We start from the raw sequence: 13,869 nt of genomic DNA, 5'->3' as shown, positions 1-13,869 counted from the left end.
TCGTAGACTGAAGACTCATCTCTTCAGGCTACATCTTGACTGCCCCTCCTAAAGACCTATTCATCCCCATTACCCCCCTGTACAAGTTTCTCTCCTGTTAATAAAATTTTAAAAAAAAATCATTCTTCTAGCATTGTGACTGCCTATGGCCCCTGGTCTGAGCATTGATTACTTTATCTTATGATTACTTAAACAAATGTATTTGTTGTAAGTTGCATTGGATAAAGGCATCTGCTAAATGCCATAAATGTAAATGTTTACATGTAAAGCATCATCACCCCTAAAGCCTGGGTTACACAAAGAAACTTGATGCAATAAAAGTTGCAGATTTTGATTGATTCCTTGCCTAACACTAACCCTAGTTAGACAGTTTATTGCAAGCAAATAAAATTGTGTCCAAGTTTCTTTGTGTAACACAAGCTTAAAGGGTGGGGATAGATAAGATTACCCAAACGGTTTCAGCATGATGCATATGCTCTCTAGCTTGATAAACGGTATGAATTCAGAAAAAAAACGAAAAAGATAAATTAAAAGGTATTTTTGGATGCATTTATTTAAACTGGAAACAATAATATTGCATAACAATGACAGAAAAACAAGGCAATCATATGGTTGTTACATTACTTTGTAACAACGGCATACAGAAATTCAGTGAAAGGTAATGCTGAGTAAAACAATCAGATACTATATTCGGTTCAAGCACATTTTCTGGTTCTCAATTGTTGTTCCAAAGCTTCACAATGTCTGACTTGTTTGTTATCCTATAGATGTAGGCCTACATTGTTTGTAATGATGAAAGTCACGCATCTGTGTTTCTGAAGATCGTTTAGTACACTGTGGGAATAGTATCAAGTAGCATTAACTCAGATCAGATAGTATATCCAGTGAAGAAAACACATCTTGCTGTCCAAATGTCATATTGTTGGCCAAGTCCTATTATAGAGGATGGCGTTATAGTCAAACACATCCCAAGGCCATTGATAACAGTTGTTGATGCTCATTCCAATGATACAGTCCTTCCTCACTGGTTCCTGTTCAAGATGTTCTCCATCTGCTGAAATGTTATACAGGTGAGGAGCAATCGGGTCCCTAGGAAGGTCTGTCTGTGTAGTTTCAGGGCCAATTTGGCATATTTCTCTGTTTTAAGTTGAACCAGAACCTCACCAATGCCATTACCTTCTTTATCCCGTAGCAAGAAGATAAAGTCTTTACCCACCTTAAATTGGAGGAACAAATCTTGTATGTCTCTTTTCTGCACGTCTGCTGGCAGATTTCGTATGTATATGCATGTCTGTACTGTGGGGAGCACTCCCAAATTGGGTTTCACACTGCTGTGCCTCTCTGTTGGGCCTTGATTTGAAACCATGCTTCGCTCAACAGAAAGCACTCTACTGTTTAACAATATGGCCTCCATCTTCTCCTTGGTGACTGTGGAGACGTCTATAGCCTGGGACCCAATGTGGCAGCCATTAAGGTTAATAGCATACACATAATCCTCTGTTTGGTCAAATATAATGAATGTGGTGTCCGTTCTCTGGCCATCCTTGTCTTGTAAGTGTATTATTTTGCTATTAGGGATGTTTTGACATCCAAACAACTCTTTTAGTTCAGTTTTTGTTATCTTTTTAGGTAGGTTTTTGGCCATGATGCAGTACTCCACAACAGGTGAGAGGGAGTGGGATCGGCACCTCTTTGGTGATTGTGACAGCGAGCGGTCCTCAGAGCGCCTCTTGGCCCAGACCCTGGGCAGGGCTCCTTGTTCATGGGGTTCCGTGTGGGGTTTATACAAGGGTCTGTGTCCCTGTGGTACATATGAGGGCCTTTCCTGTGGTTTGTGCTGTGTTTCCTGGGGTTTATGTCCCCGTGGTTCATATGAGGGCCTTTCCTGTGGTTTGTGCTGTGTTTTCTGGGGTTCATACGAGGGGTTATCACACTGCTGGACTGCATAGGTCCACATCGCCTCTGTTGCCCCACGGACCTCCACAGAGGCGTGACCCAGCCGCTGGTGATTGAAGCTCATTGCATCACATGCATCCTGGACATCTGCAAACTTCACAAGGCAGCAATAGTTTAGGCCCAGTTTTACATTCACTATCACCTCCTGGACTGACAGACCTTTGAAGAAGTGGCAGATTTCATTTTTAGTGACTGACTTTGCCAGGCCATAGAGTCTGGCAAAGCCTGGACTTGAACTGAAGGCCTCCCGTGGTCTATCCAACTCCCCCGAAAGCATAGCTGGGCCAGGAGTCCTGGGAGAGGGACTCACTAGTGGTGCTCCTATGTTGTGTTCCCCTTGCTGATTTGACTGCAGTCCTTGGATGACAGCGACCAGCCCAAGCAGTAGGGTCGTGGCAGAATCAGGTAGAGGTGCAACTGGAGACAGTGGAGACTTCCTCACAGAGAGGGGTGCTGGAGGAAGTGTTTCCTTCTGTAGATTTGACTCCATTTTGCGTTGTATCTCTGCTAAGCTGCTAATATGAAGAGTTACTCGAGATCCTCTGAGGGGAGAGCCAGAGAGCCGCATTGCAAGCTGCCCATCTTTCTCAGTGGTGAACATAATAAATGCTTCTCCGAGATGTCCTCCTATAATATACACACCACCTTCTGGGATGTATAAGTCATTGAAGAATTTGCGGATGTCTTCAGAACCGGCCTCAATGTTCAGACCCCGTAACCGCAATACTATGGTCATGTTTCACTTCTTTAATCCAGTAGTCTGAGATCTGCAAACAGATGAACAAACAAACATTAATTGACATGTGAAATATATCCAAAGAACAGCAAAGGAAAAACACTTGTAAGCAATGAAGACAATGCTAATTTCTTTGAGAAAGTCCTAATGGTGAAATTGATACTATATACAAGTAACCTGCAATGGGGGGGCGGCACATGTGGCATTGTTATGTAGTTGGCTAGCTAGTTTGTTAGGAAGTGAAAATGTGAGGAACATGAAAGGTAGACAATTCAACATACCATATCAGATGATACACACTAAAATAACTCACCATAAAAAGTGGTATTTCCCCGTGTTTTGTAAGACTATATAGTGGTTAATAGATCAGCGAAACAGCCCAACGGCCAACTTCCTCCTCTCATTCAGGCAGGCAGCGCGCGGGTTTAGTGGGGGAGGGGAACATACACGCACCACCAGGGCCAGTAGGGGCTTATGGGTAAATAACAGGAAGCATGTTTGCTTACCATGGCGACGGAGACGCTACTTGTGTACATCTGGAGACTGTCTCTATTTCTTATGATAAAATCTAATCTACTTTACTCTCAACAGTTTACGATTTCGTTTCAGCGTCCCTCCGACTGCGGCGTTGAACAATACTTTGATATCTCAACTCTGTCCTGTATGAAATGCGGGCCGAATCAAAAGACGACTGCAACTAGTGGGTCACTTATTTGTTGTTGTTGGTTAGCTACTGTGTAGTACAACTGTCTTGCTTGCCAGCTTATTTTAGAATCTGCTACGGCTAGCTAGGGGTTAACAGCATTGTCAGCGGAATAGAGGGTTTATGCTGCTTAACAGCCAGTGTTGGTAGATAATGCAGATAACGAGGGAGCTAATACTTAGCTATGGAGTTAATAAATAAAAAATATTTGCCTACTGCAATTGGCGACCTGATAATTGTTGTACCTTGTTACGAGATCACTCTGATTAGCTAATCTCGCGATCTACATGTTGCAGTGTACTACTGCTCGAAGAGTTAATCAATTACAAGATAGTGTTAATCAGCTTTTTATTTTCGTTACTTATTAGCTAGTTAGCAATGTATAAAACAACTCCTCCCTCTTTAGGACAAAGCTGTAAGTGCCACACCGGGTTCCGAGTTTTCGCCACTAATGGAGCATCTATCACCTGTCAGCAGTGCCCCTCAAACAGACCTGTATGTTTGCTGCTTGCTTCTTTACCCAACCAAATGCATCACATTACACGATTACATTCACACACATCACATTAGCTACCTGTCACGTCTCCATTAATCTGACTCATGAATCAGTGAACAATGTAAATGCATTATTCAAAAAAATATAATAATTAAAATGCATTTTTCAAAGCTGTGTGTATTGTGACATGTAATCTGTATTCTTTATGTATGTATGATGTGTTTTTTGATGTGTCGCTGTGTAGGCAGTAACCAAGGATGGGTATGGGTGTATTCGCTGCCCAGGTGGTCTGACTGAGGAGGGCACATGCCAGTGTCCATCTGGGAATATTCTGGGTGGGTCACCAACTGGAACTCTGAACCTGGTTATTTGTGTGTGTGTGTGTGTGTGTGTGTGTGTGTGTGTGTGCGTGTGCGTGTGCGTGTGCGTGTGCGTGTGTGTGTGTGTGTGTAAAGAGCAAAGACCATGCTGGTCTCTCAGTGTCATGGCTTGTTATGGTGGCAGATATGATGGCTTGTATTAGGCTGTGATAGTGAGTGAATGTATGTCTCAAACTCTGTGCTATTTATTATCCAGTTGAGAGGGATGCTCAGGGGAACCCTTTGGAGGAGGCCGGATGTGAGGTGTGCAATGGAGCTTACCCTGCCCTCTCAGCACCCGACAGCAACGGAGACAGGTAACACCGTCCTCTGGTGACTGACATGGTCCACATGCACAACACTTGATACTCATTTCTCTCTCTCACACACACACCCGGTACACACACACTCTCACACACACACCCGGTAAAAAAGACCATGTACAAGGCTGCGGTTTTCTAGCTGTCCTCCAAGGGATAAAAAAACTCTTAGTCTGAAGGTCACCTACCTAACAGGACGCTAAAAGTGATATTTTAGGCTAATGTCGATTAGATTCACTCCGCTGTTAACTGTCTCCGTCCTATAGTCTCCCCTGCTTCCTCTTTCTACACTATGCAAATATAAATAACCCACTAAAGACTTGCATAACATAAAAAGCCCCTATAATTAACGACAGCTCTAATCTTAACGAGTGCAAGTTGCTGTGGTCGCGGATAAGTTATTTATCGGTAAGTATACTTTTACCCAAAGGAGATGGTCGATATCTCTGGGGCTAGAATAACCATTCAGTTTCTTTAATGCGCTATAAGTCTAATATATTATGTAGCAAGAAGGGTATACATTCTTAGGTGACTAAATAATAATTAAATTTAGAAAAACTGTTGCTTTAATTGCAGGTTAGATCTTTATTTAGGCTTAGAGCGTTACAGCATAGCAAAAATGTCAAAAATGGAATACAGACAGAATATAAATGTTAAAAATGTAAAAAGTAGAAAAGAATAAAATCCTACCACTTTCCCTACTCTGTCTGGTCTTACTTGAATATGAATTTGGAGAGGACCCAGTGGCGTCCCGTCGAACGAAACCAGCTCCTCTATCAGCCACGGCAGTGTTAAGGGGCTGGACTCTAAGAGTTCCAGTACTAACCCGGTCTCGGGTATCAACACGCTCCCTCCTGGTGCTGGTCTTCAGGTTGTAACGCTCCTCAGCGGGGACTGACCGATGTAGCGCTCCGGAGAGCTTCTTATATACTCCACTCCGTTCCAGGGTGGTTTCCAGTTTAGCAGTGGGATTCTAGGTACTTTTCATGCAGGGCTAGACTGGTCTCCATTAGACAGACTGGTCTTCCATTAGACTGGTCCGAGTTCGACTGAGGACACCGTGCTCTGAGTAAGTTCACTTGAGGACTCTCTGCAGAACTCGTCTGCAGGCCTCACAGGAAACCGGTTGCTGACTTAGCTAAGTAGCTAAAACTAAGTTGCTTCTAAGGAAGTGCTTTTAAGGAAGTGCTCTGTCCCTCTACTCACAGTGTCAAAACAACAGAATAAAACAGTAAGACAATAATAATAGTCAAATCAATGAATCAAAAACAATAAATCACTCGGGACATTGGCTCTGGTATGGTTACCTCGTTTTGTGCGGGGGGCGCTTTGTCTCGTATCACCCAGCCAGATGGTAGATTTGGTAGCCCACAGCAGGTGAGACAGTCACATTCCTGGGGTGGAGTGATGTCAGTTGAGGCCTCTTTTGGTGGCTCTGGTGGGTCACAACAGATGACACATTCATCCTCCAGGTATGATGTCTCCTTTGGTGGTGGTGGTGGTGAGGTCATCCTCTTGGTGTGCGCCCCTCGGCCTCCTTTGGGTCTCTCTGGAACAATGATTCTCACCTTCTTCTTGGTAACGGTGAGCTCTCCATCACCCTCGGAGGTTTGAGTCGCCCGAGTGGCCACGCTGCTACGCCTCTTGAGAATAGGTTTTGGTTGATAGTAGGCAGTCTCGGACTCAGCCTCTGACTCCAGGATTAGGCCTCCCGGTGGGGTCATCTCCCTGGGTGGTGTTGTGGTTTTGTTGTATCGTTGAGGGGACCTTGTCTTATGCCTATTGGCAGTCGGAGCGTCGCTCGTAGCCTTTGGCGCCATCTCCTGGGCTTTAGATGTCCTTTCCTTTATTATTCTGACCCCGCTAGGCCTGAGCTGGTAACCTTTGGTATGGTGCTCAGGTCGGGGAAAGGCTGTATCGGCGACAACACACACACACACACACACACACACACACACACACACACACACATTCACACAGTCTCAGGTGAATCGTGACATAGAAGGTACTTTTATGTTGTTATTTAATTCTCTGTTAGGTGTGTTAGAGAGAGACAGTAGTGTGTTATATGGTGTCTTATTCTCTGTTAGTTGTGGGAGATGCCAGGCCTCCTTCATCAACACCTCCCAGTCCTGTATGTGTGGCGCCACCAACATTCCGGTGAGTCCTGCTACCGTCTCCTTAATCTCACAGGTGTGGGGTGTGTCATACATCAGTTGATAAAAAAAAACAGTCTAGAGCATTTGTGTGTACATACATCTATCACATCTCTTGTAGGCTGGAGGATTGTGTTTCCCTCCAAACAACCTCCCTACAGCGGTCAGCTCAAACGTCGTCTTCGCCCAGCTGGTGAGTGAACAGAACGGAACATGTGTTTCAGTGTAGTGGCGTATACAGCAGTGCACCAATGATTTTGAATACGTGTAGAATAAAGAGAAATACACAAGCTCACTGTCACCTCCCTTTGTTTCTGTGTTATGTTAATGTAATCTTAATATGATGATCTCTATGGTGTTCTACCTGTAGGCTCTACCTGTGCAGTCAGCATGGTTCTCCAAAAACCTCTACTCCTCTGCAGCCGCCTGCCTGGTAAATACAGCCTCTTGCATCAGACCTCTACACCTGTCTGCCCCACTACCTTAGAATACCTGTTTTTAGTGGCTATGTGCTAGTTGTGTATATCTTCTGTGTGTGTTTCTGGGTCTTTCTGGTGTGTGTCTGTTTTTCGTTTTCTCTTTGGCTGTGTGTTTCTGGTGTGTGTTGTTGGTGCTTGTGTGTTAACTATTTGTGTGTGTGTGTTCTGCAGATGTTCTCAAACCTGACAGCATGCCAGGCCCTGGGGAACATGTGTGTCATGAACATGCACTCCTTCAGCAGTGTGGCCAACGACGCCTGTGGCCTCTACAACATCATCTTCAGATCGACTGCTGCCCTGGGCTCTACACAGGACATCTCCTATTGGTAACCCCTAACCTCTAACCTTTAACTCTGGTGTGCTGTGTTAATAGTTTAAGCAATGTTGTTATGCTTATGATAATGTTTACTTCAATGTTTACTTTGATCCTGTGAACTTCAGGACCTCTGTACTCGACCAAAGATGTAAATATCCACTAGAAATGCCCCTTTTCTCCCATGTGACTGTAGGAGGGCCAATCTGCCGTGGCTTTACTACGGAGACCAGCCAGGCCTGGCCAATCGTGTGCTGCAGACAGACCCACTACCCACAGGATTCAGCTTCAAGGGGAAGAACCGGGTCAGTACCACACACATACGTCCCTAGACTAACACCACTGACCCCATCAAAACACCAACCTAACCCAAAGTCAAACACTATGTCTCTCTCAGACAGAACACAAATCCAGCACTATCCCATCAACACTACTGCTCTAACTTGTGCATTCTCCTGTCTCTCTCCATCAGAACACTGATATCAACCTGCTGGCTGCTGTCTACAACGCCAGAGGAGACTTCCTCTCTTGGGAGAAGGTGGGAGGAGCTAACCTACAGGTAAATTAGGAAATGAATTATGGGGACATTGGGGAATTTACGGCTGTGTTCCAAAATGTGTTCTTGCACTCTATCTAGAGCGTATATGGTATATGCTCTTGATAGAGTGCAAGAATGCATTTTGGAACACAGCCTACGTCATCGTGCTTAAGGTCAGGGCCATAGATAGAGTTGTGTGGGGTAATACCTGGAAGGTCAGAGGGGTCAAGTCAAATTTGTGAATTGAGAAATGTCTCTCCTCTCCCTCAGCTTTGTCCAGACACAACCTCCAGACAGAAGGCAGCCTACAACTTTGGCACCACCTACAAAGAGACTGTGAGTGTCTCTATTTTTGTTTATCTTCATGGAAAAGTAACTGTTCATTTTTCAGGAGCAGCTTTTATACAGTGTGTGTATGTGTGTGTATGTGTGTGTCTCTGTGTGTGTGTGTGTGTGTGTGTGTGTGTGTGTGTGTGTGTGTGTGTGTGTGTGTGTGTGTGTGTATGTAGTGTGTTCTCTCTGTAGCGGAGCTGTTGCGTGTGTACTCAGAGCCATTATTCTATGACGTTTTTGTGGACCTGAGTAGAGGCGAGGACAGGAGGCTCCTCCCCCTCCCCACACGCAACCTCAACCAACAATACAACCGCCAGTTCATCAACCAGGGTGAGTGTGTATCCGTGAGAGTCTTAGTGGTTGTATGTTTAAAGATAATATTTATATATGAATTCTTCCTCCTAACATACATAACTGCTGTGTGTGTGTGTGTGTGTGTGTGTGTGTGTGTGTGTGTGTGTGTGTGTAGGGAACATTAATAATTGGTACCTGTCTCGGCGTGTGGTGTTGGTGGACACTCTGAGTGGGAGAGAGAAGAGTCTGAGCTCTCTGCCTAAAGTCATCCGCGTCGCTAGCAGCATCACAATAGGGTGGGTTCGTCACCGAGACGTCACCAATTCACGTTCGTTGGCAATTAGGTTTGTAAAGATGTTTTGTGTACTTTTCACTCACTATGTGCGTGTGCGCGTGTGTGTGTGTGTGTGTGTGTGTGTGTGTGTGTGTGTGTGTGTGTGTGTGTGTGTGTGTGTGTGTGTGTGTGTGTGTGTATGTAGGCTCCAGTTGGTTCCAGGGACTCAGAAGGGGCAGGTGTTTCCTCCTTTACTCTCTGTGTCCTATTCTGACATTGTCATCACAGACCCCGACACACAGACCGTCTCCGTGAGTCTAACACTCACACACACCTCTACACCAACACTCACACACACACCACTCAACCAAAGTTTCAAGAACACAGAACATGCGTACATGTACATACCTCAGCTCATACTGACTGGTCCGTGTTTTCAGGTATCGTTTGCTGTGGAGTATGAGATGGACCAGAATGAGGCTCGTATTAAAACAGATGTGAGTAACCAAAGCTCACTTAGGGAGCAAGGGTTCTGATTGGTGCATTAGAGTAGGATCTAAAGTATGTGTCAATAATGTGATGAGAGAATTATGTTATGATGGCTGTGTGTGTTATGATGATGATGATTAAATGTGTGTGTGTGTGTGTGTGTGTGTGTGTACTGTAGATCGCTCTAGGTGTGTTAGGAGGTGTTGCTGTACTGTATTCCCTCCTGAAAACAGCCAGCTGGAAGAGAAGGATTGCCTCCACACTAATCGACATGGAGGTATCTGACCCTCAAACTCCTAATTCAAATCCTGTTACACAGTACATTTGGTGTGTAGTTGTACAAATCTGATCATCCTTCGCTCGCTCTCTCTCTCTCTCTCTCTCTCTCTCTCTCTCTCTCTCTCTCTCTCTCAGACGGTGTTGAAGTTCATGTTGTTCTATGCTGGTGATCTGGCCAACGTGTTCTTTTTCGTCACCGTAGGAACAGGCCTCTACTGGCTCATCTTCTACAAGGTAAAAGTTTAATCTCTTAAACATTCACTCCTTTTACGCACCTTTCCCTCTTCCTTGTCTCTCATCTGCCTCCTGTTGAAACTAAGTGTGATGTTGCTCCGTCTCCTGTTTCTCCTCTCTCTTCCTGGACTGTGCATCAGACGTTGGAGGCAAGTCTGCTCTTCTCTTCTCTTCTTTTCCCATCCCTCTTCTCTCCTCTCCCCTCCCTGTCTTTGCTCTCTCATGTGTTTTGCTAGTCACATCACAGGAGTATAATCAAAACATATACGTGGTGCATGTGTATTTTCAGGCCCAGCAGTTTGTGTCTGTCTTGTTGCCGTCGCCGGATCAGGAGGAGCGGTTTAAGACTTATGTGGGCTGTGCCTTCGCTCTCAAGGTGAGATCTCATCCTGTCACCTCATGGTTCACACATGACTCTGATCAGGATGGTGAATGGGGTGAAAAGATGAGTGGGTGGGTGGCTGGGTGGTTCTGAGAGTCTGTTTTATGCTAAGGTCACGCTTGTGTGTGTTTGTTTCCAGGCAGTGCAGTTTATCCACAAGCTGATCCAGCAGTTGTCAGTGGATGTGTTCTTCATTGACTGGGAGAGACCTCGCGGCAAAACCAACAGGATCATCCAGGGTACACATCATTCACCCTTCTGTCACTCAGCCAATGCATGCAAATGTCTTTGTTTATTTTACCCGTCTCTCCTAAAGAGATAGTTCTACCAAATATATATATATTTATCGTTGTTGTCAGGCTCTGGTGAGACGAAGCGCGACATCTCTCCTGTCAGTATCTGGAGGACATACTTTGTAGCCAATGAGTGGAACGAGATCCAGACTATCCGGAAGATCAGTCCAACCTTCCAGATCATGGCTGTACTCTTCCTACTGGAGGTACACACACCCACCCACCCACACACACACACACACACACACACACACACACACACACACACACACACACACACTTATTGGTTTCCTTCCTCCCTTTCTTCCTGCTGTCTTTCTTTCCTCTTTTCTTCCTTTCTTTGACTGCTATCTCTCCATCTCTGACGTGTGTGTCCTCCCTGCCCTAGGTGGTGGGTTTCTCCAGTCTGGCCCTGAGGGACCCTTGGTCAGTGTTGGAGCGCTCCCCTCAGGCTTACACCCCTCCCTACAGCCTAACTCTGCGCTACGGCCTGGCATCCACAATGTGGCTCTGCATTGGACTGCTACAGGTAACCCTGGGCTAGGGTGGAAGCAATATGTAGCGTTTCTCACTATGTATGTATGTATGTGTGTGTGCGTGTGCGTGTGCGTGTGCGTGTGTATGGAAGTATCGGTATCTGCTGGTGTTGCACAACCAGCATTGGACCTTTAAGGCACATACTGTAAGCATAGCCTCTTGAGACACACATGCCAATAGGATATATAGTAATAATGTATGTGTGTCTGTCTGTAGATGGTGTTCTTCACTGTGTTCCACGAGCGTTTTGTGGAGGATAAGATCCGCCAGTTTGTGGACCTCTGCTCCATCAGTAACGTAAGTATCACTGATGTGTGTGTGTGTGTGTGTGTGTGTGTGTGTGTGTGTGTGTGTGTGTGTGTGTGTGTGTGTGTGTGTGTGTGTGTGTGTGTGTGTGTGTGTGCGCACGTGCTTTTAGAATTTTTTTGTGATATCTTCATTTCTGAGTGTGTGTGTGTGTGTGTGTTTGTAGATCTCGGTGCTGCTGCTGTCCCACAGGTGTTTTGGCTACTACATCCACGGGCGCTCTGTGCACGGCCACGCTGACACCAACATGGAGGAGATGAACACCAACCTCAAGAGAGAGGCCGTACGTACAGGGAGAATATCCCCCCCAATCCTAAACTGAAAACATTTTGTGAAAATTCTACCCAGCCTATGGAATTCTACCCAGCCTATGGAATTCTACCCAGCCTATGGAAAAGCCAATGTCAAGCTATTATCATATTGCTTACACCTAATTTATCCTCTAAGATGTACACAAGTGTCTGGCGGGTAGGGGTACGTTTGGGATTGAGAGAGGGACTGTATATGTGCCTTTCTATTGGATCATGAACAGTAGGTCTAAAGTGAACCCCATATCTAGAAGAACATCTTAGTAAATATTGTCTTATCTCCTCTCCCACTTTCTCTGCTTCTAGGAGGCTCTATGTGGTCAGAGAGGTTTGCTCCCCAACACAGACACACAGACCTTCCAGGTCTCCATCACCAGCCGGCTCAGACTGCAGTATGACCGCATACTGGAGCCTCTCAGCAGGGTGAGTGAGTGAGTGAGTGAGTGAGTGAGTGAGTGAGTGAGAGTTTTTCACAATATATTTCTAACTGAAGGTTTTGTAACAATAAATCATTTTGAATGCACCTCTGCTGTCTCTTTCCAGAGGAACGGGCCATCGCGGTTGGTTGACGCATCCTCATCCAACCCGTTTGAGCAGAGCACCAGAGCGTACCACACCATGAACCGCTTCCTGGGATCAGTTATAGACCATGTTAGTATACACACTCACTTAAACCTCTCATTAACCCATAGGCCTAACTATCTCTCCGTAATCTACTACATTTAAGGTGACATTTTGACAGCGCAAAAAACTCTCGCAAAAAATTGTCCTATTATCTCAAATACGGGACACAGCGTTTACTACTACTACTACTACTGTTTGTGAATTTCACTCTGATGTTGTGTTATCTTCCCTGTAGGCCCATCGGGACATGGACTACATAGTGAAAGACAAGCTGCTGTTTGAGAGGGTCATAGGGATGGAGTTCATGGAGCCCATGGATAAGAGCATTTTCTACAATGGTAATGTTCTCAGCCCTTTACCCCCACCCTGGTTGATATGTTGTGTGTGTATGTCTGTCTGTGTGTGTAACATGTGTGTTTCTCTCTCTCTCTCTCTCTCTCTCTCTAGATGAGTCCCACTCATTCAGTGATGTGCTGTTCTATGGGAACGAGGCCACCCTGCTGATATTTGATACTCTCTTCTTCTGTGTGGTAGACCTGGGAGCTCAGAACTTCACATTGGCTGCTGTTCTCACCTACCTACAGCAACTGGTGTGTGTGTGTGTGTGTGTGTGTGTGTGTGTGTGTGTGTGTGTGTGTGCGTGCGTGCGTGCGTGCGTGCGTGCGTGCGTGCGTGCGTGCGTGCGTGCGTGCGTGCGTGCGTGCGTGCGTGCGTGCGTGTGTGTCATGTATGTGTCTTGTTTTGTTCCTGGACCTTACCAGGTTTGGACATAGTGGAATGATTGTATGTTTCTGTTTTTTTTCAGATCTTTTGTTTTATCCGCAACACGATTGGACGGAGAAATCTAGCAAACAAGACATTGGTGGACCAGAGATTCCTCATATAGTGCTTATTTTCTGCTGTCTGAATGTTTATGGCAATGCCTTCGTAGCTGTTTGTCTAGAACATTAATTATTGTTTACAGCTTGTGCAGCTACTGTGTTTTTTTGCAGCTGATTTTTTACTTTTCATTTACACAGATTTACAGTTTATACAGTATTTTTAAAACTGTGCCGATGATGTAAATATTCTTAATAGGTTTTGTATTTGATGTTTTTTATATTGATTAAAAACTATGTGTCTTCTATTATATTGGCAGTTTGTACACATTTATTTATGTATTTGATCAAATATGGGTAGTGTTGTATTTTTGCTCAAACTCTAAATGACTAATAATAACCATTCAGAAAGGAAGAGACCTCAAACCCAGAGACCGAATAGATAAATAGACCAGTCAGTGTACGGGCGTCATCTCTTAGAAATATCTGCGCCAACACCAACACTTACATTGAAGTGTGATTACCTTATGACACTATAATAAAACTAAGATAAGAGAGTAATGAGTGATGAGTGATTGCTACATTTCAATTAATTGGTGAAATAAACGCGTCCTGTCGTAGCATTGACAATTTGACCGACAT

The 13,869-nt window shown here is 44.9% G+C and overlaps 2 protein-coding genes across 2 annotated transcripts; one reads left to right on the top strand and one right to left on the bottom strand.

The window, feature by feature from the left end:
* Nucleotides 1-547: 547 nt before the first annotated feature.
* Nucleotides 548-3,094, bottom strand: rbm12ba (RNA binding motif protein 12Ba). Its single transcript, XM_083678686.1, has 2 exons — nucleotides 3,006-3,094; nucleotides 548-2,723 (listed from the first exon to the last, which is right to left on the bottom strand). Exon 2 carries the CDS (start codon nucleotides 2,690-2,692, stop codon nucleotides 1,022-1,024), a length of 1,671 nt encoding a protein of 556 aa, XP_083534812.1. The 5' UTR covers nucleotides 2,693-2,723; nucleotides 3,006-3,094; the 3' UTR covers nucleotides 548-1,021.
* A 49-nt stretch (nucleotides 3,095-3,143) lies between these two features.
* Nucleotides 3,144-13,465, top strand: tmem67 (transmembrane protein 67). The gene is made up of 28 exons (XM_083678467.1): nucleotides 3,144-3,392; nucleotides 3,802-3,890; nucleotides 4,136-4,226; nucleotides 4,468-4,567; nucleotides 6,661-6,730; nucleotides 6,848-6,919; nucleotides 7,097-7,159; nucleotides 7,377-7,531; nucleotides 7,715-7,823; nucleotides 7,991-8,077; nucleotides 8,327-8,392; nucleotides 8,566-8,719; nucleotides 8,859-8,979; nucleotides 9,163-9,268; nucleotides 9,398-9,454; nucleotides 9,625-9,723; nucleotides 9,861-9,959; nucleotides 10,249-10,335; nucleotides 10,481-10,580; nucleotides 10,701-10,840; nucleotides 11,023-11,163; nucleotides 11,388-11,468; nucleotides 11,644-11,760; nucleotides 12,092-12,208; nucleotides 12,329-12,436; nucleotides 12,645-12,747; nucleotides 12,857-12,999; nucleotides 13,215-13,465. Exons 1-28 carry the CDS (start codon nucleotides 3,200-3,202, stop codon nucleotides 13,293-13,295), a joined length of 2,949 nt encoding a protein of 982 aa, XP_083534593.1. The 5' UTR covers nucleotides 3,144-3,199; the 3' UTR covers nucleotides 13,296-13,465.
* Nucleotides 13,466-13,869: the final 404 nt, after the last annotated feature.

Source organism: Argentina silus, assembly GCF_951799395.1.
Source record: "Argentina silus genome assembly, chromosome: 10".
NCBI classification, from domain to species: domain Eukaryota; kingdom Metazoa; phylum Chordata; class Actinopteri; order Argentiniformes; family Argentinidae; genus Argentina; species Argentina silus.
Note: the sequence above shows the minus strand (reverse complement) of the source record. Positions and strands in the feature narration are given on the sequence as shown.

Excerpts from the sequence above, each read along its gene's own strand:
- rbm12ba (XM_083678686.1), bottom strand. The coding sequence starts at position 2,692 with ATGACCATAGTATTGCGGTTACGGGGTCTGAACATTGAGGCCGGTTCT.
- tmem67 (XM_083678467.1), top strand. The coding sequence starts at position 3,200 with ATGGCGACGGAGACGCTACTTGTGTACATCTGGAGACTGTCTCTATTT. Across the intron at positions 10,581-10,700 it reads AACCAACAGGATCATCCAGG|GCTCTGGTGAGACGAAGCGC; the intron begins GTACACATCATT and ends CGTTGTTGTCAG. Across the intron at positions 10,841-11,022 it reads CTGTACTCTTCCTACTGGAG|GTGGTGGGTTTCTCCAGTCT; the intron begins GTACACACACCC and ends TCCCTGCCCTAG.